Source organism: Lepus europaeus, chromosome 20 (assembly GCF_033115175.1).
Source record: "Lepus europaeus isolate LE1 chromosome 20, mLepTim1.pri, whole genome shotgun sequence".
NCBI classification, from domain to species: Eukaryota; Metazoa; Chordata; class Mammalia; order Lagomorpha; family Leporidae; genus Lepus; species Lepus europaeus.
In genome coordinates, this window is record NC_084846.1 from 4207258 (window position 1) to 4232616 (window position 25359).

General features: G+C 47.7%; 1 protein-coding gene across 2 annotated transcripts; it reads left to right on the forward strand.

Moving 5' to 3' along the window:
- Positions 1-7366: 7366 nt before the first annotated feature.
- On the forward strand, positions 7367-24581 carry ZNF317 (zinc finger protein 317). Of its 2 annotated transcripts, XR_009864585.1 has the most exons (8): positions 7367-7537; positions 15312-15436; positions 16191-16330; positions 16731-16857; positions 19066-19161; positions 20670-20752; positions 21478-23785; positions 24393-24581. XR_009864585.1 is itself a non-coding variant. In XM_062178625.1 (7 exons), the coding sequence occupies exons 2-7, from the start codon at positions 15406-15408 to the stop codon at positions 22792-22794; spliced, it is 1794 nt and encodes a 597-aa protein (XP_062034609.1). In that variant the 5' UTR covers positions 7367-7537; positions 15312-15405; the 3' UTR covers positions 22795-24581. The 2 variants fall into 2 exon arrangements, 1 of the variants encoding a protein (XP_062034609.1); XM_062178625.1 differs by having other exon boundaries at positions 21478-24581.
- Positions 24582-25359: the final 778 nt, after the last annotated feature.

A 25359-nucleotide genomic window follows, 5' to 3' on the forward strand; every position in this document is an offset into this window, starting at 1 on the left:
TGTACCAGTAGATGGAAGACCTCTCTCTCTCTCTCTGCCTCTGCCTCTCTGTAACTCTGCCTTTCAAATAAATAAAAAATATCTTTAAAAGAAAAGAAAAGAAAGTGGAGCAGCATTCTGAGTTGGGATGCTGGCATTGCAGGGGGTGGCTTAACCCACTGTGCCACAATGCAAAGCCACTTCTGTGATAATTATACTATGTTAATACTCATTGACTCGGGGCTGACACTGTGGTGTATTGGGTAAAGCCACCACCTCAGTGCTGGCATACCATATGGGCACCAGTTTGAGTCCTGGATTCTCCACTTCCAATCCAGCTCCCTGCTTATGCTTAGAAAAGCAGTGGAAGATGGCTCAAGTCCTTGGGCCCCTGCACCTCTGGATGAAGCTCCTGGCTTTAATCTTTCCAGTTGTGGCCATTGTGGTCATTTGGGGAGTGAATGGAAGACCTCTCACTCTCTGCACCTCTCCCTCTCAGTAACTCTGCCTCTCAAATAAAGAAATAAATCTTTTAAAAAATACTCAGTGATCTGGTTCTGACCTTTTTTTAATTTGATATGTCTACCTTTTCTACTCCTAAGGCAATACCACCTGCCTGAATTACAATACTATATATATCAGCCAATTTACAATCAATTATGCTGTGGTAACAAGTGACCTCCTCTCTGAGGGGGTTGCAACAACAAAGGTAGATTGAATAATATTTGATGCAGTGGGTTCAATGCTTTCCATTTCCTTTTATTGCATGTATCAGTAGAATACATGAAAAGAACATTAATGAACATTAATTAATGAAAAAAACATTCACTTTACTGCCTGTATCAGAATAATTTCCTGTTAATATGCTATGATATTGTTTAGTACAAATATACAGGGACACATTCTTAAACTGTGAGGCATCTGAGAGACAAGCTGTTCCATTGATCCCAATGGCTAGCCAGCTTATAAGAAGCTGCTCAACTTCACTAGTCATTAGACAAAAGCATATCAAAACCACAGTGGGGAGCTGCCAACACAGTGATGTTATAGGTTAAGCCTCCATCTGTGATGCTGGTATCCCAAATGGGTGCCAGTTCAAGTCTTGGCTGCTTCACTTCCAAACCAGCTCCCTGCTGATGGCCTGGGAAAGCAGTGGGAGATGGCCCAAGTGCTTGGATGCCTGCACCCACATGGGAGACCCAAAAGAAGCTCCTGGCTCTGGCTTTGGATTGGCCCAGCTCTGGCTGTTGTGGCCATTTGGGGAGTGAACCAGCAGATGGAAGACCTCTCTCTCTCTCCCCTCTGGAACCCTGCCCCTCAAATACATAAATAAATCCTTTAAAACCACAGTGGTGGGGGGGGGGGGGCATGGTGAGCATTGTGGTACAGTGGGTTAAGCTGCTGCATGTGACAGCTGCTGATTGAAGACCCGGCTGCTCTACTTCTGCCCCAGCTTCCTGCTAATGTGCCTGGGTGTGGGGAACTGCAGGCTGGCCACCTGTGGGAACCTCCTCATTTCTGTATCTACATAGCTTGCAGCAATCGGTCGAGAAAAACAACTCCAGGAAGTGCCTACCACAAGTCCTACGCAAACAACCAAGTTCAAACAGGATGGACTCTGCACAAACAACTAGGAGGAACTAGATGAGACAGATGAACTTTCGACCTGAGGCTATACGTGCCCTTCCATCAGATTGGACCACATCTGCGTGCACAGAGCCATCATTGGCTGAGGACTGTATGCTCCACGGGGCTTGGAGGATATATATGAATCCTGTTGGCTTAGGGGAGGGGGGTACGATTACTACTACTACTTCTTCTTCTTTTCTCCTCTCCTTGTTCTTTTCTATATTGCCTCTTTTGCTGAGAATAAAGTTCCTTGAGAACCGATAAACTGCGGTCATGTCGTGACTACGTTGGCACCTTGCGGGCAAGGAGCCGACACCTGGGAATACAATGGCCCAAGTAGTTCCAACCCTGCTGCCCACGTGGGAGACCTGAATGGAGTTCCTGGCTTCTGGCTACACCTGGACTAGTCATGGCTATTGTGGGCATTTGGGGAATAAACCATTGGATGAAAGATCTTTCTCTCTGTGTCATTCTGCCTTTCCATTCAATCAATAGAACCATCCATCTTTTTAAAAAACACAATGAACTATTATCTCATATGCCTTAAGAAATCTATTATTAAAAGCACAGGAAATGGGGGCCGGTGCCATGGCTCACTAGGTTAATCCTCCTCCTGAGGTGCTGGCATCCCATATGGGCGCCAGGTTCTAGTCCCGATTGCTCCTCTTCCAGTCCAGCTTTCTGCTGTGGCCCGGGAAGGCAGTGGATGACGGTCCAAGTGCTTGGACCCCTGCATCCACCTGGAAGACCAGGAGGAAGCACCTGGCTCCTGGCTTCGGATTGGTGCAGCGCAGGCCACAGCAGCCATTTGGGGAGTGAGCCAACGGAAGGAAGACCTTACTCTCGAGATGTCTCTCTCTCTTTCACTGTCTAACTCTATCTGTCAAGTAAAGAAATAAAACAGAGAAAATAACAGGTGTGGGTAAAGAATGTAGAGAAATCGAAATCCTAGGTACTGTTAGTGGATATGACAGCCGCTATAGGAAACAATGACATTTCCAAAAAGAAAGACTGAATTACCATATGCCCCAGCTGTCCCACTTCTGGGAACTATCTGGAAGGACTGAAAGCAGAATCTGGAGAGGTATTCGCACACCCAGGTGTGTTACAACTGGTCCACATCAGCTAGAAAGTGGAAGCAACCCAAATATCCACTGACAAGCGAAGGGGCGCACAAAATGTGGAATAGTCCGAGCACGGAATATTTCTCAGTCCCCCAAAAAGAAAATTCCTTCACATGCTGCAACATAGGAGACCCCTGAGGCTGCTGCGCCAGGCGAAATAAGTCACAAAAAGCAATTACATTGCTTTTGTGTGAGTAGCCGAACTATAGAGGCAGGAAGGGCCGTGGTAGTTAGTGAAGGGGGAACCGGAAGTTGATGTTCAGCGGGCAGAGTTTCCATTTTGAAAAGTGAATGAGTTCCGGAGATCTGTTTCACAATAACACGAATATGCTTAACATTGCTGAATCCTGCATTTAAAAATGGCTAAGATGGTCTGTTTTATGCCACGTGGTTTTTTTTGTTTGTTTGTTTACCACAATTAAAATGTTTTTAAATCAGTAAAGCACTTTTTGAAAAATATTTTTATATTTATTTGAAAGAGAAAGCGAGAGAATAAAATCTCCCCTCTGTTGGTTTGCTCCTCCAATGCCCACAACAGCCTGGGCTGTGCCAGGATCTGAGAACTCCATCCGGGTCTCCCATGTGGATGGCAGAGACCCAAGTACTTGAGCCACCACCTGCTACGACCCAGGGCACACATTAGTAGGAAGCTGGATGCTGAGCCAGCAGGTGAACCCAGGTACTCTGATGAGGGCTGGGGCATTGCAGACAGCATCTTAGCTGCTACACCCAATCCTGAAGGAAGAGGGAGAAGACAAGGATGAAATAATCAGAGGGGAGGGACATGGGGAGGCCACATCCCACCTCGGGTCTGTGTGACCAGCAGGGGAGGTTTAGCGGCGACAGCTCTTCTTCTACCATAATTGCGTCTGGAGAATTAATTCCACAGTTGAGGGTTTGTCACCTTGTGGCCACAACACCCACACCTGTCCTCTGTTGGACCAGTTTCTCAGCCTTGCCCCTATGTCCTCAAGGACATTTAACAACATCCCCAGCCTCTGCACACCCTCCACTGAGACGACCAAAAACGTCTCCAGACGTCGCATGGGGACAAAGTCATCCTGGTTGAAAACCAGTGTCTTGGACTCTCAGTTCACTAGGGGACTTCACATTCAGTAATGCTGCTCCTGTTTCAGCAAAGAAAAACTATTAAGGGGCCCCGCCCTGTGGTGCAGGGGTTAAGCCCCTGTCTTCGATGCTGGCATCCCAGTGAGTGCCGCTGGTTCAAGTCCCCACTGCTCCACTTCCGATCAATATCCACGGTAACGCGCCTGGGAAAGCCGTGGGAGGATGGACCAAGACTGGGCCCCTCCCACCCTTGTGGGAGACCCGGATGAAGCTTCTGGCTCTTGATTGGCAGCCATTTGGGGAGTGAACTAGGGGATGGAAGCTCCCTCTCTCTCTCTCTCTCTCTCTCTCTCTCTCTCTCACTCTCTTGCTTGCTCTCTCTCTCTCTCTCTCTCTGTGTGTGTGTGTGTGTAATTCTGCCTTTCAAATAAATTTTAAAAAGTCATTAGAGTAGGTGACTGGCAATTTTGAGGTGGCTTCCTCTGAGGTCTTGATGTGAGTCTGTTACAAACTGAGCAGGACCTGGTTCTCCGGACGCTTGCAGACCTGTGAACCCCAATGTCTATGGGTCAGTGGGTTAGGGTAGGTAGGAGGTGGGAGCAGCAGGGAGGTCATTAGGTCACTGGGGCTTGTCCTTGGAAGGTAGCTTTCACATGAGAGTCTCTTTTTTTAAAAAGATTGATTAATTTGAAAGGCAGAGTTACAGGGAGGGGGGGAGAGGGAGAGGCAGAAGGAGAGGGAGGGAGGGAGAGAGAGAAAGAGAGAGACAGAGAGAGAGAGAGATCTTTCATCTGTTGGTTCACTCCTGAAATGACTGCAACAGCCGTGGCTGGGCCAGGTGGAAGCTGGGAGACAGGAACTCCGTCTGGGTTTCCCACAGGGGTGCCAGTGGCCTAAGTGTTGGGCCAAGGTCTGCTGCTGTCCCTGGAGAATTAGCAGGAAGCTGGGTGGGAAGTGGAGCAGCTAGGACCTGAACCGGTGCTCATACCAGATGCTGGCACCGGCTTAACCCACTTAATGCAGGTAGTTAAACCCCAGCATCGTATGGGTTGATGTTAATGGTGGTGGATGTGGGGAGAGGGAGAGATATGATCTCATTATGACAGGTGGAGGGCGGGACCAGTGGGAGGTCTGTAGACCCTGGGGCGGGGCGGGGCGGGGGGCTTGCCCTGGGAAGGCAGCTCTTCCAATAGTCAGTGATTTAAGCCAAGCTTGGTCGAGTTTCTCTCTCTGCTGGCTGACTCACGTGTGATCATCACTCTGCACACACTGTAGCACTATCAGCCACCACCAGATGCCAGGCTAATGGGGCCGCCTGATCTTGAACCCTGAACCTCCAAAATAAACCCTTTCCTCCCAAGGAGCTCCTCTCAGATACTTTAGCTAAGGGACTGATGAAAAGTAACACCACACTCAGAGATAACACCAGGCTATTTCCTCCTCTTGGTTCAGAATTCTTGCCAACAGTGTTCCCAGGCCCCGGGGAGTAGGCACCCTCAAAGTGTAACTGGAGATGGCTTCTCAGAACTTCTTTGAGCAAGGAAGGATTCTGACTTGAGTCGGGTACTAGCATTGAGTGAGGTAGCGAAGTTCAGTGAAGACAAACACACCTGACATACCAGGCAGGATGCTGCTGTCCAAGACTGGGTAGCTCACCGGGCACATGGCAGAGAAGTTTTCCCTAGGGATCCCTCCTTGGAGGTAGGTGGAGAAGGTTTTATTGCCCAATGCTCTCAGACTAGGAAACCAATCTGCTGCTGAGCAGAGAGGGTTGCCCTGGGGGCTTTTTGTGGGTCAGAGGGAGACTGGGACTACCTGTAAAGTTATTGGGGTATGGGCAGGACTTTGTAGTGTAAACTACTAGGCTGTTTCCAAGGCTGTTACATTCCTTTCTGAAGATTTTGGTTCCCTCTGTACCCTACTCTCCCTGCCCCCTCCCTGCCCTCACACACACACACACAACTAGACTAATGTCTAACTTCCTACCTAACATATACCCCTGCTCAGTGTTCCACTCTCAAATACCCACAGCCACCAGGCCTGGGTCAGGGCTGCAATAGGGATCAGCAACTCCATCTGGATCTCCTAGACGGTTGGCAGGAGCCCATTTGCTTGAGGCCATCACACTGCCTCCTAGAGTCTGCACTTGGTGGCAAGGTGGAGTCAGGAGCTGGATCCCAGAATGAAACCCAAGCACTCTGATGGTGGCATGTGGGTATCTTGACCACTAGGCTAAGTGCCTACTTCTCATGTTCACTTTTAATGAGGACAATTGGAAGGGGATATGAAAATCTAGGCTAGAATTTGTTGACTCTCTGGAGAACAGATTTTTATCATGCAATCGTGTTTCTAATTAAAATGGTTGTAGAACTGTGGCTCAGGGGCTGGCGCTGTGGCATAGCGGGTAAAGACGCGCAGCCTACAGTGCTGGCATCCCCTATGGGCACCGGTTCGAAATCCAGCTGCTCCACTTCCAATCCAGCTCTGTGCTATGGCCTGAGAAAACAGTAGAAGATGGCCCAAGTCCTTGGGCCCCTGCACCCACGTGGGAGACCCACAGGGAAGCTCCTGGCTCCTGACTTTGGATCTGTTCAGCTCCGGCCATTGCAGCCAACTGGGAAGTGAACCAGCGGATGGAAGACCTCTCTCTCTCTCTGCCTCTCCTTCTCTTTCTGTGTAACTCTAACTTTCAAATGAATAATCTTTAAAAAAAAAAAAAAAAAAAGAACTGTGGCTCAAACCACACACTCCTGCTATGTTGACCATGCTTGTTGTGGTTCGACACTGTGGCTTTGCTATCTTGGGTCCTGGCTAGCCCTGGAGAGGCTGCCCACCTAGGGATTAGCTAATTCCAAGAGATAGCAAACTGACCCCTGGGCATGCCTGTCACATACAAACCATTCAGTGCACAGCACACACCCCAAACCATCTCTGCTATTGTACTCTCTAGCCGCCCTAAGCACTCTGGGATTAGGGGCCAGACACTAAGACAGCCCTCTCTGCCCCAGGGTCTCCTGAAATTGTTCTAACCAGCCAATCTTGAACCTGCCCACCTTGCTTCACCTACTCCTCTCCATGGAAACCAGGACAAAGGCTCTAGAATGCAAAGGGACGATTATGTGGAAGTTTTATCAATGATAAATTTTCTCAAGTTGAAAACTAGGCTGTGGTTCTGTGAGAGAAGATGCTTATTTTTCGGAAGCATACACTGATGGGGTTGAGTGGTAACGGAGCCCCCGTCCATCAAACAGTGAAGAGAATCAGGCAGTGTAACTCAGGGTAGAGGTAGACCCGTGGCTAGAGTTTCGAGTGTATAAATTGTATTTACAGCAGTAAACTTCACTGCTAACACTGAATGAATGATGATAGGAGGAGAAGAAGGCTGAAGACTGAATAATAAAAGTGGAATCGTGCTGCACCACGTGAATTCCACCTTGGTAAGGCCACTGCGCCCACCAAAGCATCTAAACTACATTTCCCAGAATTCTCTGTCCCGCGCTTCCGGGTTACTGACGGCCAATGAAGTCCCGCGAGATTAAAAGGCGGAAGTGAAGCGGAAGCCATTACCCTCGGAGGCGATTGCTGCTAGACACATGGGCCGAAGAGCGGTCAGCGGTGGCTTCCTTCCACCGGTCGGGGGCCCGCCGCTTCCCCGCGGTTGGATGTTCCGCATGAGCTTTTTCATGCTTGGCACCAGCTTCCGAGGCCTCTGCATCCCGGATTGTACTCCGAGTCGTGTAAGCCCGGCCTCCATCATTTAACCCGTTACCTGCGGCATCCGTGAGGGAGCGCGAGGCCCACTAAGCGGGGAGGAATAACGGGGTTCCGGGCTGGTGAGCTGGAGGCCAGGCCGCCGGGCGAGCAGCGCGTGTTTTAGACCCCGCAGTCAGCGCTGTGAAGGCGCCGGCCGAGTGTCCTGGCGGCGGGGTCCGGCGGGGGTGGGGGCCGGGGCCAGCGAGGGGACACCGCCTCGCTTCTGCCCTGCTGTCGGTTTTGTCTCGTACCCGCGTGAATAGCAGCAAACTGGTCGTCTTTTCGTTCGCATTTAGCTCGAATACCTATATACGTGACCTCCAATCTTTCTTTAGTTGACACTCTTGTAAGTAGCCCTTAGATGTAAGATTCAGGCCCACGCCGCCTTCTGAACTTGAGAGTCAGTCCGTGAGTCCTTACCGTGATTATCAACATCTTGGATCGAGTTTCCATCGGCGTGCACTCCTCAAATGCTGGCAATAGTCGGAGCTCGGCCAGGCCTAAGCCAGGAGCCTGGGACTCCGTGTGGTCCCCCAAGTACTGGGGCCAACCTCTGCTGCTTTCCCAAGCCATAGCAGAGAGCTGGATGGGAGGTGGGGCAGCCGGGACTCGAACTGGCGCCCTTAGGGGATGCCGGCACTATGGGCAGTGGCTTTACCCGCCACCGACCCAAAGGGATCGTTTTCTGTCATCCCCCCCCCCCCCCCCATATTGATGTGAGTACATTTGTAGTTTAGAGGCTTGCAAATAAAGCATTTGAGAAATGTGGTATTTGCTTTCTCGGGAACACCTTGACTTAAATTTGAGGGTAGTTTGTGAGGTTCCACCTTCTGGGCTTTTTAAAAATTGTGTTGAATCCTTGCAGGTACTTAAAAAATTTATGGCAAGTGGGAATTAAAAGATAACATTTCAGGGGCCGGTGCCGTGGCTTAACAGGCTAATCCTCCGCCTTGCGGCGCCGGCACACCGGGTTCTAGTCCCGGTTGGGGCGCCGGATTCTGTCCCAGTTGCTCCTCTTCCAGGCGAGCTCTCTGCTGTGGCCCGGGAGTGCAGTGGAGGATGGCCCAGGTCCTTGGGCCCTGCACTCCATGGGAGACCAGGATAAGCACCTGGCTCCAAGCTTCGGATCAGCGCGATCTGCCAGCCGCAGCGGCCATTGGAGGGTGAACCAACGGCAAAAAGGAAGACCTTTCTCTCTGTCTGTCTGTCTCTCTCACTATCCACTCTGCCTGTCAAAACAAACAAACAAACATTTCAGGGCCAGCGCTTTGGCGCATCGGGTTAAAGCCCTGGCCTGCAGTGTCAGCATCCCATATGGGCACCGGTTCAAGTCCTGGCTGCTCCTCTTCTGATCCAGCTCTCTGCTGTGGCCTGGGATAGCAGTAGAAGATGGCCCAAGTGCTTGGGCCCCTGCACCCACGTGGGCGACCCGGAAAAGGCTCCATGCTCCTGGCTTCAGATCAGCACAGCTCTGGCCGCTGTGGCCATCTGGGGAATGAACTAGCAGATGGAAGACCCACCCCCACCTCCCCACCCAACCCCCGTAACCTGTGTTTCAAATAAATAAAATAAATCTTTAAAAAAAAAAGACAACGTTTCCAGGACAAGCTTTGAGGCGCAGCTGGTTAAGCTAGCACTGCCCCGGGTACTTTGCTTGCAATTCGTCTTCCTGCAATTGAACCTGGAAGGCAGTGGTGATGGCCAAGTACTTGAGTCCCTGTCACTCAAGTGACAGGATGGAGTTCTGGGCTTTGGCCTTTGCCCAGACCTGGCTGCTGTGACCATTTGGGCAACGGAACAGTGGATGGAGGATCACTCTATGTGTCTTATGTGTCTCTGTCTCTCACTTTTCTTTTCTTTTCTTTTTTTTAAACACTTGTTTTGTTTGAAAGGCAGAGTTACTGAGGAAGAAGGCAGAGAGAGGTCCCATCTTCCATGTGCCCCATGTGCTGGTTCCATCCAAAATGGCAACAGCCAGGACTGGGCCATGCAGAAGCCAGGAACTGGGAACTCCATCCGGGTCTCCCACGTGGGTGCAGGGGCTCAGGCACTTGGGCCATCTTCCACTGCTTTCCCAGGCGCATTAGCAGGGAGCTGGGTCACAAATGGAGCAGCCGGGACTTGAATTGGCACCTTCTTAAGTTGTCACACTACAATGCTGGCTCCTCTCTCTCTAACTTTCAAATAAATAGATCTTGAAAAGTAAATAAAATCAATAAATAAAATGGGAGGGGAGAGGGGAGGGTTGAGGGTGGGAGGGAAGTTATGGGAGGGGGAAGCCATTGTAATCCATAAGCTGTACATTGGAAATTTATATTCATTAAATAAAAGTTAAAAAAAAAGAAAAGTAAATAAAATAAAAATTAGGTTTCTCTTGATGCAAAGAGTTTTGAAATTCATGGGTTTTTCGTAATCATATTTTCCATGAACTTTTTGAAGACCTTGTGTCTGTGTGAATATTGAGAGTTTTGTCATGCTGTAGAGTATTCTCTGAATGGAATTGTGTCCATTTATTTATGCCTTTGGCGTTTCACTGAAGTTTTATAAGGGCCTGCAAAAAAAGGATTAATTTTTTTTTTTACTTATTCCTAGTAACTATATTTTTTGTTGCTTTGATATTTTTTTCTGACTGCTTTGTTTATTGAATTTGGATTCAGCAAGCTTATTAGAATTGTTTTAATTTTTTTTTTTGATGTTTTTCAGGGACAACTTTATTATCTCTAAATAAGTAAATATGTACACTTTCCTTTTGAATTGTACATGTTTTCTTTTTTTGGCAGACTGACCTATATTTTTGACTGGGGTTTGGATAGCAAACTCTAGGACTCTAGGCAATCTTGTTTTCTTTCTGAACTTGAAAGGAATTAACTTTCATGTTTGCTAGACGAAATTGTTAGGATGGTTTTTATTAGATTAAGTAAGCTTTTTATTCCTGGTTTAAGAGTTTTCCCTGTGAATTGCTGTAGGCTTTTAACAAGTGAGTGTTTTTTACCTTTTCTTTCCATATCTGCTTATTGATATTCTTTTTTTTTTTTTTTTAAGATTTGATTATTCGTTTGAAAGAATTTCAGAGAGGTAGAGACAGAGGAAAAGAGAGATCTTCCATCCTCTGGTTCATTCCCCAAATGACCACAAAGGCCAGGGCTGGGCCAGGCCAAAGCCAGGAGCTGGGGGCTTCTGGGTGTCTCATGTGGATGTCTGGGGTCCAAACACTTTAGCCGTCTTTCACTGCTTTCCCAGGCCATTAGCAGGGAGCTGGATCAGAAGTGGATCAGCTAGTACAGGAAGTGGCCACTCACATAGGGTGCTGGTGTTGCAGGTAGTGGCTTTGCCTGCCATGCCACAGCACTGGCCTCCCTGATGTATTTCAGATACCTTACGATTCCTGGTCTACGAAGGCCACTGTGTATTGAATGCATGAGGGAATAATGTGGATTTCTTTGTCTTTTTTTTTCTCTAAAGACTTATTATTTGAAAAGCAGAATGACGGGGTTGGTGGGGAGGGGAAGAAAGAAATCTGTCCATTGGTTTACTCCCCAAAGACAGCAGTGGCTGGATCAAGCCAAAGTCAGGATCCCAGAGCTTCATCTGGATCTCCCACATGTGTGGCAGAGGCCCACATACTTGGGCTAGCTTCTGCTGCTTTCTCAGGTGCATTAGCAAGAAGCTGGATCAGAAGTAGCCAGGGCCGGTGCCACAGCTCACTAGGCTCATCCTCTGCCTGCGGTGCCGGCACCCCAGGTTCTAGTCCTGGTTGGGGCGCTGGATTCTGTCTCAGTTGCTCCTCTTCCAATCCAGTTCTCTGCTGTGGCCCGGGAGGGCAGTGGAGGATGGCCCAAGTGCTTGGGCCCTGCACCCCATGGGAGACCAGGAGGAAGCACCTGGCTCCTGGCTTTGGATTGGCACAGCACACCGGCTGTAGCGGCCATTTGGGTGGTGAACCAACGGAAAAGGAGGACCTTTCTCTCTGTCTCTCTCTCTCTCACTGTCTAACTCTGCCTGTCAAAAAAAAAAAAAAAAAAAAAAAAGTAGGCAGGACTAGCACTGGCACTCTGATGTGGGATAGTGGCATTGCAAGCAGCGACTTGACCTCCTGCACCAGTGCCAGCCCCATAAACAATTTTTATACATTTTTATCCATGCTTTATCATTAACTTTAGGTTCTGATACATGTTAACACTCTTAATTTATATAGTTTTCTTACATTTTAGTTCTATATTATTTTTTTAAACCTCAGATTATTGCAGTCATTTTTTTTTTGCTTCATTGTACCTATATTTTCCACTTTCTATGTTTTACTTGGTTCTTGCACTCTTTAGTTTGGTTTTTCTTTCTTCCTGAAATACATGTTTTAGAATGTCTGTTACGTGAGTGGAAAGCTGAAAATATCATTGTGTTGTCCTCTTTCTCAGTGGACATGTAGATGATTATACAGTTTTAGATTTTAAATGTGTTGTTTTGTTTTGTTTTTTTAATCTACTTGAAATGCAGAGCAGCAGAGAGAGAGATTTTCCACCTGCTGGTTCATTCAGCAGATGCTTGCAGGGCTGAGTGACACAGGTCCAGGAGCTGGAATTCCATCTGGTCTCCCATGTGGGTGACAGGAGCCCAAGTGCCTGAGTTAACACCCGTTGCCTCCCAGGATGCGTTAGCAGGGAGCTGGATATACAGCAGAGTGACTGGGACTCGAACCAGCACCACAGTAGGGGATGTAGATGTCTTGAGAGGTGGCTCACTCTGCTGTGCCACAGTGCTCATCCCAGTATTTTATATTTTATTCTAAATCCTCGAAGACATTCCACTGTCTTTTGTCTCCTCCTGTTGCTGTTGAGAAATCACCTGTCAGTCTAATGCTCGTTGCTTTTAAATAATGATTCTTTTTTAGAAACCCATTTATTTGAAAGAGGGACAGATTTCCCTCCCACTGGTTCACTCCAAATGCATGCAACAGCTGGGGCTGAGCCATACCAAACCCAGGAGCTGGAAACTCAATCCAGGTCTCCCAGATAGGTGGCAGGAGCCCAGTACCTGCTGCCTCCCCAGGGTGTTCATTTCCAGGGAGCTGGGATTGGGTGTGGAGCTGGGATTCCAAAACCCAGGCGTTACAGGATGCAGGTATCCCAAGTGATGTCTTAACTCTTGTGCTACACTCCCACCCTAAAGATTTATATGAAAGACAGAGTGACAGAGACAAGGAGAGACAGAAAGAGATCTTCTGTCTCTGATGCACTTATGCCATCATCCACTGCTTTCCCAGGTGCATTAGAAAGGAACTGGATCTGCAGCAGAACCGCTGGGACTCAAACCAGCACTCAGGTATGGAACGCTGGCATTATTTACAGTGGCCTAACCCACTGTGCCACAACACCGGCCCCCAGCAGTGGTTCATAAAGTGTGTTATCGTAGGGCCAGAGCTGTGGTATAGCGAGTAAAGCCATCAGCTGCAGTGCCAGCATCCCATATGGGCACCAGTTCCAGTCCTGGCTGCTCCACTTCCAATCCAGCTCCCCGCTAATGTGCCTGGGAAAGCAATGGAAGATGGTCCAAGTGCTGGAGCCCCTGCATCCATGTGGGAGACCTGGAAGAAGCTCCTGGCTTCAGATTGGCCCAGCTGCAGCTGATGTGGCCATTTGGAGAGTGAGCCAGCAGATGGAAGATTGATCTTTCTTCCTCTCTCTCTCTCTCTGCCTCTCTGTAACTCTGTCTTTCAAATAAATAAGTCAGTTTAAAAAAAAGTATCCTGACCAGCATCAGCATCACTTGTGAAGTTCCACTGAGAGATGCAGATTCTGAACCCCAAAAATTGGAAGCTCTGGGGATGAGGCCTAGCAATGTGAGGTATTTTATCTGTCTATCTATCTGTCTGTCTATTGAAAGGGAGAGAGACAGAAAGATCTTCCATTGGCTTGTTCACTCCCCAAATGGCAACAACAGCCGGGGCTGTGCCAGGCTGAAGCCAGGAACCAGGAGCCTCTTCTGGGTCTCCCATGGAGGTGCAGAGGTCCAAAGACTTGGGCCATCCTCCTCTGCTTTCCCAGGCCATTGACAGGGAGCTGGATAGGAAGTGGAGCAGCCTGGTCTCTAACCAGTGCCCAAATGGGATGCCTGTGTCACAGGCAGTGGCTTAACCCGCTGCACCACAGTGCTGGCCCCGTGAGCTGTTTTTATTAGAGAATGACTTACAGTGTTTGCTGTTAGCCGTAGGTACTTGTGATGCAGCTTGACATTTGGGAGCCGTTGCTTTAGAGATGGTGTCTTCTTCCTCTGGGTGCTGCTAAGATGTTCTTTCTACCATTGCTCTTCTCTGGTTCAGTGATACTATGTCTAGCATTTCTTTCAATTTTTCTTCAACTTGTTCAGTTTTCCTTCTGAAGTGAAAAAAAAAACTGTAGTGATTGTATTTTGCAGTAATTGCTTGTGCTCCTTCCCTCTCCTTTTGAACTCAGTTAGAAGTGATTCAGTCTTCTTTCCTCTGCCCTACGCCCCCATGACCGTCTTCCTAATCTTATCTCTCTCTCTCTTTTAACGATTTATTTATTTATCTGAAAGAGCAAGAGAGAGAGAGAGAATGTTCCATCCAATGGTTCTCTCTGCAGATGGCTGCAACGGCCTGGGCTGGAGCTTTATCTGGGCCTACTGTATGGATGGCAGGGGCCCAAGTACTTGGCTCATCTTCTGCTTTTCCCGGGCTGTTAGGAAGCTAGATTGGAAGTGGAGCAGCCAGGACATGACCCGGTGCTCATATGGGATGCCAATGTCGCAGGAGGCACCTTTACCTTCTACGCCATGACACCGGCCCCTTGCAAACAAAAGTCTTATTCTTCCCTTCTAGCCCCTGGGACATTTCGTCTAGTTCACTGAAAGCGGAAACATCATGGAGGACATAGAGAAGTTCTGTGTTAGCTTAACAAATCAGAGGAAGTGGTACATAGTGTTCTCACGTCTCTATGGCTTTGGTTGTGTTTGCTTGACAAATGCTGGTGGAAATAGCGGTAAAAGTAACAAGAGTCATTCTGTCTAGCATTTACATCTGTAAATTTTGATTTTCAAGATAGTAAGCTGTAAAATTACTGTATATTATTTCTCAGCATGTATATTTTAAAATATTTATCATTTATTTGAAAGGTAGAGTAACAGAGACAGATCTTCCATCTGCTAGTGCAGTCCTCAAGTGGCCACAGCAGCCAGGGCTGTGCTTAAGTCCTTGCTACGTATGCTACCCTGTGGAGCTCCTGGCTCCTGATTTGGCTGCTGGTTCACTCCTCAAATGCCTACGACAACTGAGGCTGTGACTGGCTGAAGCCAGGAGTCAGGAACTCAATCAGATCTCTCCCATGTGGTGACATGGACCCAGCTACCCATGCAGTCACCTGCTGCAGCTCATTGTGCACATTAACAGGACACTGGAATCAGCAGCAGAGCAGGAGCTTAGACCAGCGTGCTTTGATGAGGGATGTGGGTGCCCCAAGCGGTGTCTGATGCACTAGGCCAAATGCCGAACCCTGGGGCCAGCGTGTTTAAGGGGTGAGCGTTCACAGAGTTGGGCTTGGTGACAAGTCACTTGGGAAGAGTGTAATCTGAATGCTGTGCGAGGCTGAGGCAGATCAGGACCCCAGCCTCACTGCTTAGAGGTCTACCTGAGACAGAGGTCCAGGATCTGACAGAACTTGCTGCTCAGAAAAGGAAGTGCATTGTCCTCAGTGAGCAGGAGGCCCAGCTGGCCTCTGACTCCTCCCGGTGCTCTTTCATCCCCTACAGGTGCAGCTTGGAGAGTCCTGTGAGAGCCAGAGCAAAGCCTACTGATTTTCCAGTGCCCTGCTTATGTGGGAAGATTGACTGTCACTATCATAGGATGGCAGCTCTTGGTGTCTCTGCCACAGTTGGTAAGTTCTTGTGTTAACGCATGCTCTCAGAAATTGAGCTTAAGTGACTTCTGCCTTCCACCGAGGTGGAGGGTATATAGCCACGGGAAGGGCTGCAGGAGAGGGCATGAATGAGTGGAAGAGGGGTCACAGAGCTGCAGGGGCCCCTGCTGGCTGTGCCTGGGAGACAGACAAAGCCTGAGAGCTTTGAGCGTGGGGTCAGCCCTGTCTCTAGGAACTTCAGTTGCCTCACTGGTCAGTTGGGAATACGTACAGGTTGAGCATCCCTAGTCCAAAACCTGAAAATCCTCCAAAATCCAAAACGGTCTTAGCATTGAGAAATTGCAGTCTGATCTCAGGTAACAGGTCCCAGTCAAAACACAAGTGCACTGAAAGTGGTGTGTGAAGGTACTTTGAGCCTATGTAAATAAGTTGTATATTAAATGTAAATTTTTATGTCTAGGCTTGATTCTAATATATCCCATCGCCATGTGTGTGTGTGTGTGTGTGAGAGAGAGAGTGTGTGTGATTGGGGGTGTGCATATTCATAGGTCAGGTTCTGTGTGTGTGTGTGTGGGTGTGTATATGTATGAGTAACTGGGGATGTGCATACTCATAGATCAGTCCTGTGTGTGTGTGTGTGTGTGTGTGAATGTGTGTGAGAGAGAAAGAGAGAGAGATGTTTGGGGATGCATGTATTCATAATGTAGATCAGTTCCTGATTTGTGGGGTTGTGATGCAGGGCAGGCTTTGTCATGACTCCTCTCTTCTCTAGCTGTGTCCACTCAGGATCCTGCCTCTCCCCAGGAGTCAGAAGTTCCTCCTCCTTCACAAGACCATTCCTGTCCCCAGAATTTGGACCTGTTTGTTTGCAGTGGTCTGGAGCCTCATACACCACCCAGTGTTGGTTCCCAGGTACAGAAGATCTCAGGGTGCACTTAGGGTAGGAGAGACACTCCCTAAAATCCCTCATTACCATGGGTTGAGATTGTGTACATTTCCATTTAGGCTGAGGGATGCGTGATCAGGGCCCAGAGAATCCTGGGAGACGGTCCTGGGGTCAGGGAAACCAGGGGAAATGAAACAGTTGACGTAGCACACGTTTCTCTGGTGCTTACAAAGTGCTAGGGGAAATGAAGCTAAGAGCTGGGCGTGCAGAGATTCTGTCCCTCGTCATAACTGAATGAGCGATGGGAGGCGGGGACAGGGTCTCTCCTAGAGACTGGCTCCCGGAGTGAGTGCTGGGACCCATAGCAGCCACCTGGCAGTCCTGTGTCAGTTCCCTCACAGCCCCTGAATGTGTGTGGTGTTTCAGGAATCCGTGACTTTCCAGGATGTGGCCGTGGACTTCACGGAGAAGGAGTGGCCCTTGCTGGATTCCTCTCAGAGAAAGCTGTACATAGATGTGATGCTGGAGAACTACAGCAACCTCACGTCCCTGGGTGAGTCCGGCTCAGCCCTTCATGTCCACACCCACACCCAGGAACTAAACCTCCCTTTACATTGACACAAATGTGTACGTGTTTGTGGGGTGCCGAGATAACTCGATACATGAATGAGGGTACTTTAAAAAGTTCCTGGAAAGTTGGATTAGAATTTAAGTCTTATTTTGATGCAAAAAATTGAAAGCTGTAAATTTTTTTCCCAAATACAGTTTTTCCTTGGCATTGCTCGTTCTGCCTAGCTTGCCCCCTTCCTCCTGGACTCTGTTAAAGATACTGGATTCCATCCATAATTTTTTGAAGCTTCTTTCTAATATCAAGTCACCTGAGCTAGATATCTATAGTCATGGGCATGTTCTAACACTGTCTCTGTGACTTAGGACAGTGTCTGTGTGAACTGTGTCATTCCAGGTAAGATCAAACAACTTAAACAAATTATTTATAAATTTTTTAGGTCATCAGTGAAGCTTCTCTTCTCCTTTTTAGTTTGATTTGAAAAGGGGACTTCTAGTTACTGTGCCCACAGCAAAACAGTTGTAAAATTGTATTATAATTTAAGGTCACACTTTCTGACCATGATTCTTGGTCCTCTGATTTATATTGTGGCCAGACAGTGCTACCGCAAAAGATTAGTCACCCCTTCTTTAAAGTCTGGGGATCAAACTGTACAGTTTTTTTTTTTTTTATAATATGTGTTTTCATGAACTTTCTGAAATACTATAGTATGCAGCATGTAATGATTAAATCTGAGTGATAAGATTTTCCTCTCAAACATTGGTGCATGGTTGGTATTAGGATCTTCATTCAAACTCCTCTCCTGACTCTATACAGACTGTACTCACCCTGCTATGCTGTAGGACACTAGATGTCGGTGCCCCTATCCAGTCTCCCTCTGTGCCGCTTCTTTCCCTCCCCAGCCATTAGTGACCACTGCTGGAACTCTGCACTTCTGTGAGATCATCTCTAACTTAAACTTATCTGTGAGAGAGAGAAGGAAAAAAATGAGAGCTTCCTTCTGTTGGTACACTCCCCAGTTGCCCACAGTGACTAGGACAGGGCCAGGCTAAAATCCGGATCTGAGAACCCAATCCAGGCCTCCCACATGGGTGTCAGGGACATGGTAACTAGAGCCATTCCTGCCTCCCGGCATGCATGTCTGCAAGCAGCTGATGTCAGGAATACAGCTGGGACTCGAACCTCCGCCCTTTGCCATGGGATGTGGGCATCCCAGCTGCTGGACCAAGTGCCCACCCTTCCGAGATCAACATTTTAGCTTTCACAGATGAGTGAGAATGTCTAGTGTTTGTCTTTGTGCTTTTCTTATTCCACTGAACGTAATGTCCTCCAGTTCATGTTCTTGGCAATCGACAGGACTTTTTTCTTTTCTATGGCTGAATGTTCTAACGTGCATGTATACCAAGTTTTATTTATCCATCCATCAGTGGACAGATACCTCAATTGCATGAGTCAGGTAATCAGATGTTTGTGTTGAAGTACTTGCTGTGACCCAGGAACTAGGAGGGGGTTCAGAACACTGCTGCACACAGGCAGACCACCCTCAGGGCATCTTGCGTGCATGTTAAGACCTGACTGTCAAATCCACCTTTGGAGGTTCTCCAGTATCTGTCAAGCTTGGCCATAGAGGCATAGATTTCTTCTTCTTCTTCTTCTTCTTTTCTTAAGATTTGTTTTTATATATTTGAAAGTTGGAGTAACAGAGAGGGAGAGACATAGAGAGAGAGCGTCAATTTGCAACAACCAGGGCTGGGCCAGGCTGAAGCCAAGAGCCTGGAGCTCCATTCAGGTCTCCATGTGGGTGGCAGGAGTGTGTGTATTTGCGCCATCTGCTGCCTTTACAAGTGCATTAGCAGGGAGCTGTATCAGAAGCAGAGCAGCTGGGAATCTCAACTAGGTCTCTGATGTAGGATGCTGGCATTACAAGAGGTGGTTCAACATGCTGCACCACAGTGCCAGCCCCTTAGGCATAGCTTCCATTCTTTTGGAGGACAAAATGCATAGGTATGTGTGGTTTTGTTTTTTATGAGACTTTGGCTGTGTTCCTTAGGAATTTGGCACTGCCCGTTGGCTATTTCTGAGTCAGACTTGTCCTTTCTTCAGAGTACAGAAGACCAGGCTGTTGACGCTGGTCTGATGGAAGGGGCTGTCCCTCACCCAGTCCTTCCTCAGCATGTATCTTTCCCCGTCTAGGATATCAGGTTGGCAAACCCAGCCTCATCTCACACTTGGAACAAGAAGAGGAGCCAAGGACGGAGCAGAGGGGAATTCATCAAGACACTTGTCCAGGTGAGTGAGCACCAACAGACAGAAATGCTTTTGCCCACCACCTCTATTGGGTGATTGGGGTGGAGGGAGTGTGGCAGTCTGTTTCCTGTTGCTGTAACAAAATATTTGAGGCTGGATAATGTATGAAGGAAAGAGGTTTGGAGCCAGCGCTGTGGTATAGCGGGTAAAGTTGCCTTCTGCAGTGCCAACTTCTCATATGGTGCTGGTTTGAGTCTCAGCTGCTCCACTTCCAGTCCAGCTCTCTGCCATGGCCTGGGAAAGCAGTAGAAGATGGCCCAAGTGTTAGGGTCCCTATTCCCATGTAGGGGTCCCAGAAGAAGCTCCTGGCTTTGTTTTGGCTCGGCTCCGGCCGTTGCAGCCATTTAGGGGGTGAGCCAGCAGATGGAAGACCTTTCTCTCTTTCTCTTTCTCTCTCTCTCTCTCTCTCTGCCTGTGCCTCTCTGTAATTCTGCCTTTCAAATAAATAAATAAATATTAAAAAAAAAAAAAAAGGAAAGTGGTTTATGTGGTTCACAATTCTGGATGCTCTTGCGCATGGAGTCAGTGTTCCGGTAAGGCCCACTCTGTATCACACTGTGGAGAAGGGTGTCCTGGTATGAGCACAAGCACAGAAAGCCAGAGACTGGGCAGGGACTCTCTGATGAGAACTGACATATTCTGCAAGACCAGCACTGGTCCCTTATAGGGGCATGGCCTCTAGCTGACCTGGTTACCTCCCATCAGGCGCTCCCTTTACCACCACATTGTGGACCAAGCCTCCAATACATGAACCATGGGGGACAAATGACGTCTAGAGTGGGGCCAGCATTATGGTGTAGCAGGTAAAGCCACCATCTGTGATACCAGCATCCCATGTGGGCACTGATTCGTTTCTGGCTGCTCTACTTCTGATCCTACTCCTTGCTAGTGGCCTGGGGGAAAAGCAGTAGAAGATATCCCAAATGTTTTGCCCCTGCCACCTGTATGGATACCTGGATGAACTCCTAGCTTTGGCCTGGCCCAGCACTGACCACTGTGGCTATCTGGGAAGTGAACCATTGATTTAAGATCTGTTTCTCTCTCTCTCTCAGTCTCTCTCTCTTTCTCATTTCCAAATAAATAATCAGTTTTTAAAAAAATGACCCACAAACCATAGTAGGGAGATATGTTAGGAAATGTCACCCAGGGAAGTTGGAAAATACTGTCTGTTTTACTGTCCATTTATTCACTAGTCCTTTGGTTTCTATGCCCCCTTCATCTTTGAATTTAACATTTCTATGTGAACTGCTTGTTCCATTTTTTCACATTTTACCTTCCTGATCATTCTCTTCTGCCATTATCAGTGTCAATCTAATTTCTCATCTAGGCAAATTTCTTAACAATAGTTTTGATCATCTGTGTGTTCTTCCCTTTTGCATCACCTTTCCTTGTGTACAGTTAGTATTTGCAATGAAAAATGCCCTTTTTTGCCACTGCCATCTTACCATTTTCTTTTTCTGGCACACCAATACTTTTCCAATTTTTTTCAGATTGGGAGACTCCATCTAAAACCAAGTGGTCAGTTCTTATGGAAAATATTTTTGGGAAGCAGACATCCAGCAGTGTAACAATGGTAAGATTTCCTTAGGATAATTCCAGGTTCTTCAATATTATAGGAAGCTGGAGCAGCCTGAATTGAGAAAATAGTTCAAGAACCAGGCAAGTAACATTCCCCGAGAAGATTTGGTATCTGCAGTGGATTGGTCCCATGACTCCCAAGTCTCTTAAGACACAGTATTTGCATATAACCCAGGTACTTGAAATCGTGTCTAGATGATTCTAGAGCCCATTTATTTTGCCATCTCCAGGTAATTTACTTAATCAAATAGAAATGCCATGTAAATAGTGGTTAATCCAGATCATCTCAGAAATAATAACGTGCGAAAGGACTGTATGTTTTTAGTGCAGTGCAGTTTTTACTTCTGCTATCATTAATCTGCAGTTGGTTGAATTCTTTGATCCACACTTGCAGTTCCCGTGGGCCCACTGTGTTGTCAGCTGGGGGAACTCCTGAACCAAGCTTCCGACTTCCTCACTTGTGTGGATGTTTCTGTCACTGTCTCAGATGTTGAGCGTTGGGGCTCAATTCAGAACTTTGTAAAAGCAGCACCATGGGGCCTCACAGCATAGTGTTGACCTGTTCCCTCATAGATCTCAAATGGGGCAGGAGTGGGGCTTTCGCACTGCAAATTATTACATCTGCAGTCTTTTGTTTATATCACTTTAGATAGGGTTCGTTTGTAGGATTGTCCTAAATGTCGGACTTGCCCTCCTCATCACTCATCTCTTAACCAACAGGAAAGAACTCCTGGGGAGAAATCCACGGAATATGCTCGCTTGTTTGACGTTTTAAGTCTGGACACTCCTCTTACTCAGCAGATGGGAAGGCCTGCCGGCAAGAGGCCCTATCACCGGCGTGATTATGGGGCAGGATTCAGGAACAGACCACACGGAACCCAACACGTGAGCGTGTATGACGGGAGAAAAATGCATGAATGTCATCAGTGCCAAAAAGCCTTCACCACAAGCGCCTCCCTCACGCGGCACAGGCGGATACACACCGGGGAGAAGCCCTACGAATGCAGTGACTGCGGGAAGGCCTTCAACGACCCCTCGGCGCTGAGGAGTCACGCGCGAACTCACCTCAAAGAGAAGCCCTTCGACTGCGGCCAGTGTGGAAACGCATTCCGGACCCTGTCTGCCCTGAAGATCCACATGAGAGTGCACACTGGCGAGAGACCTTACAAGTGTGATCAGTGCGGGAAGGCCTACGGCAGGAGCTGCCACCTCATCGCACACAAGAGGACGCACACCGGAGAGAGGCCCTACGAGTGCCACGACTGCGGGAAAGCTTTCCAGCACCCCTCCCATCTGAAGGAGCACGTCAGGAACCACACAGGGGAGAAGCCCTACGAGTGCACGCAGTGTGGCAAAGCCTTCCGCTGGAAGTCTAACTTCAATTTGCACAAGAAGAACCACACGGTGGAGAAAACCTACGAGTGCAAAGAGTGCGGGAAGTCCTTCGGCGACCTTGTGTCGCGCAGAAAGCACATGCGAATTCACATCGTCAAGAAGCCCATCGAGTGCCGGCAGTGTGGGAAGGCCTTCAGGAACCAGTCCATCCTGAAGACGCACATGAACTCTCACACTGGAGAGAAGCCCTACGGCTGTGACCTGTGCGGGAAAGCCTTCAGCGCCAGCTCGAACCTCACCGCACACAGGAAAATCCACACTCAAGAGAGGCGCTACGAGTGCGCTGCCTGCGGCAAGGTCTTTGGCGATTATCTGTCCCGGCGGAGGCACATGAGCATCCATCTGGTGAAGAAGCGTGTTGAGTGCCGGCAGTGTGGGAAGGCCTTCAGAAACCAGTCCACCCTGAAGACGCACATGCGGAGTCACACAGGAGAGAAGCCCTATGAGTGTGACCACTGTGGCAAGGCCTTCAGCATTGGCTCCAACCTGAACGTGCACAGGAGGATACACACCGGGGAGAAGCCCTATGAATGCCTGGCCTGTGGCAAGGCCTTCAGCGACCACTCCTCCCTGAGGAGCCACGTGAAGACTCACAGAGGAGAGAAGCTCTTTGTGTCCTCGATATGGAAGAGGCTACAGTGAATGGGAACACGAGCACACCTGGCCCGAGGAAGCCAGGATGCCCTGATGAGCGCTTGTCTTACTGAGCACAAGGGAGTTCACGCAACCTGGGGAGAGATCCAGTTTGTGTGATGCCTGTGGGAAGACTTGCGCCGTCTCTCGTCACTTGGGAGATTTGTGAGCGCAGACTGGGTGGAGAGCATGTGTGTGTCTGTGCTGTGGCGACAACTTCCATGTACAGTCAGCTCTTACTCTTAAGTTAAGGAGAGGAACCATTTCTCATGTTCTGGGTAGAAGAGTGATGAGTACAGGAGGAAGAATCTGTGAATGGAATGATCGGGAGACCTTTCCTAGTGTCACACTGTATTTACACTGAAGAAAAAATCCAAGACTATGAGGAAATCTATAACAAGTCGCCAAACAATGGCCAGCTTACTTCATGGCGGCTTACAAACTAAGAGTGGTTATTTCATTTTGAAAGAGGAAAAATATGTGACAGAAACCCTATGCAGTCCATCAAACCTGAAATTCCTGCTCCCTGGCCCTTTATAGGAAAACTGCCAAACGGGATCTATAGCAGTGGTTCTCAGTTGGGGGTGATTTTGCTGCACAGGGGACATTTGGGAATGCCTGGAGACATTTTGGTTGTCAGAGCTGTGGAGAAGTGCGGCAGCTGGCGCAGAGTGGGAAGACAGCTAGAATGCACAGGCTTCACACGCAACAAGCAGCTGTGTGCTCCAAAGTGTCAGTATTGCTGAGGTTGAGAACAATCTCAATTATTCGTCAATCGTTGCCTATGGTAATCCCTTGATATTTATGAATCTTAGGAGCATTCGCACCATGAGAAGTTGTAACATTTTAAAAATATTATCAGTGCAGTTATTTTAAGAAACATGTGAAGACTTAACACTGCTGATACTCCCCATGTGGAAGTGGTTGCATACACAGTCCCATCACTTGTGTGTGCAGATGAAAAGTCTCAATGGGAGAAAGAGCCCAGTGGGATTTTCCAGTGAGTATGGGATTGGACTTAATCAGTCTTTGATCAGACTCTGGCTCGTTAATTTTTAGTCCTTATTTTTAAGGTTATGCTTCTCTAACCCTTTAATGTCATCACAAAAAGTTTGTAAATAGGATTTTTACTGTAACTTCATTCTCGATGTCTTATTTTCCTTTTGAATAATCTATTCAACCAATGACATATTTAGAATTGTGCTGTATACCATGCAACATTTGGGTATTTTTTAGTACATATTTGTTGCTGGTATCTTAATTCAAATACATTGCGATCAGAGCATGATTTCTTTATCACATGGATCCTTTGGTATGTTTGTGGCCTGCTGTCAAAAAAAGGAGTGGCATATACTTCAGGTTGCTTCCCTACTATGCACTCTCATCTTCCGTATTAAGAAAATTCAGGTGCTGTCAGATGAGTGCTGTTTTGAATTTTCTCAAAAGATTTTCACACTAGTCCATACTATTGGTACTAGGCCGTAACACTGGCCATTGACAAACAAGCAGATGGCACTGTGTGAGCTTCTGAGAAAGTTCTCAAAATGGGGCCATTCTTACCTGGGTTTTTCTCTGTTTTAATCTTTGCTCTTCCCTCAACTTCTCAGCTTGTGAAGAGATCCAACACCTAGTGTGTCTTATGACCAGGAGGATGAAAGCCACGTTCTGAGGGGGGCGCTGCAGAAAAGTCATGGTGATCCTGGCCTCCCCTGTGGTTCCAGTGTCTGCACTAGCCTTGGATCGGTTACTTCCAGACTATATTCCTTGAGAAAAAATAAAACTGATGGTTGGCTTAAGCTGCTATGGCTATTTTATTGTCTTTCTATTTACTTTATTGATTGGGGAAGAATTCTCAGTTGGATACTCTGTGGGCCCTATACATTCAAACCAGTGGGGAATTCTTATAACTGCTATCTAAATAGATATAACATGTATACTTTTAGTTGTTGACATCTTTTTTTCTTTCTTTAAACCAAGCTTTTAAAATTCTATGTAAAGTCTTTATTGTTCCTAAATATTTCTTTTCTTGGTTTCTTTATTGATAGAATAGTATAGATGATTCTCAACATATAATGGGGTTATGGCTCCAAGCATTATAATTTTTTTTTTTGAGATTTATTTATTTATTTGAAAGAGAGGGAGACAGAAAAGGAGAGAATCTTCAATTCACTGGTTCCCTCCTCATATGGCTTCAACAGCTGGGGCTGGGCCAGGCAGGAGCCAGGAGCTGTTCTGGATGTCCCATCTGGGTAAGGGGCCCATCTTCTGGTGTTTCTTCCAGGCCATCAGTAGGGAGCTGGATTGGAAGTGGAGTAGACAGGACAAGAACATGCACCCCTATGGGATGCCAGCCCTGCAGGCTGTGGCTTAAGCTGCTGCACCACAGTTCTGGCAGCCAACCCCTTATAATTTGAAAAGTGCTTTGAATACCTTAATCCATCATTAAAGCAAAAACATCATAAAGGTGAACTTAGGTAAGTTCATATGCTCTTCCAGAAATGACAGGGTTAAGTCCTGGTAAACCTATTGTAATAAAAAAAAAAAAATTTCCTAAGTTGGACCGTTCTAAGTAGG

What these genes read in the sequence shown, in the direction of transcription:
- ZNF317 (XM_062178625.1), top strand. Translation starts at nt 15,406, where the DNA reads ATGGCAGCTCTTGGTGTCTCTGCCACAGTTG. An exon ending in TGGTGTCTCTGCCACAGTTG is followed by an intron (nt 15,437 to 16,190) that starts GTAAGTTCTTGT and finishes TCTCTTCTCTAG; the next exon opens with CTGTGTCCACTCAGGATCCT. An exon ending in CATCCAGCAGTGTAACAATG is followed by an intron (nt 20,753 to 21,477) that starts GTAAGATTTCCT and finishes CTTAACCAACAG; the next exon opens with GAAAGAACTCCTGGGGAGAA.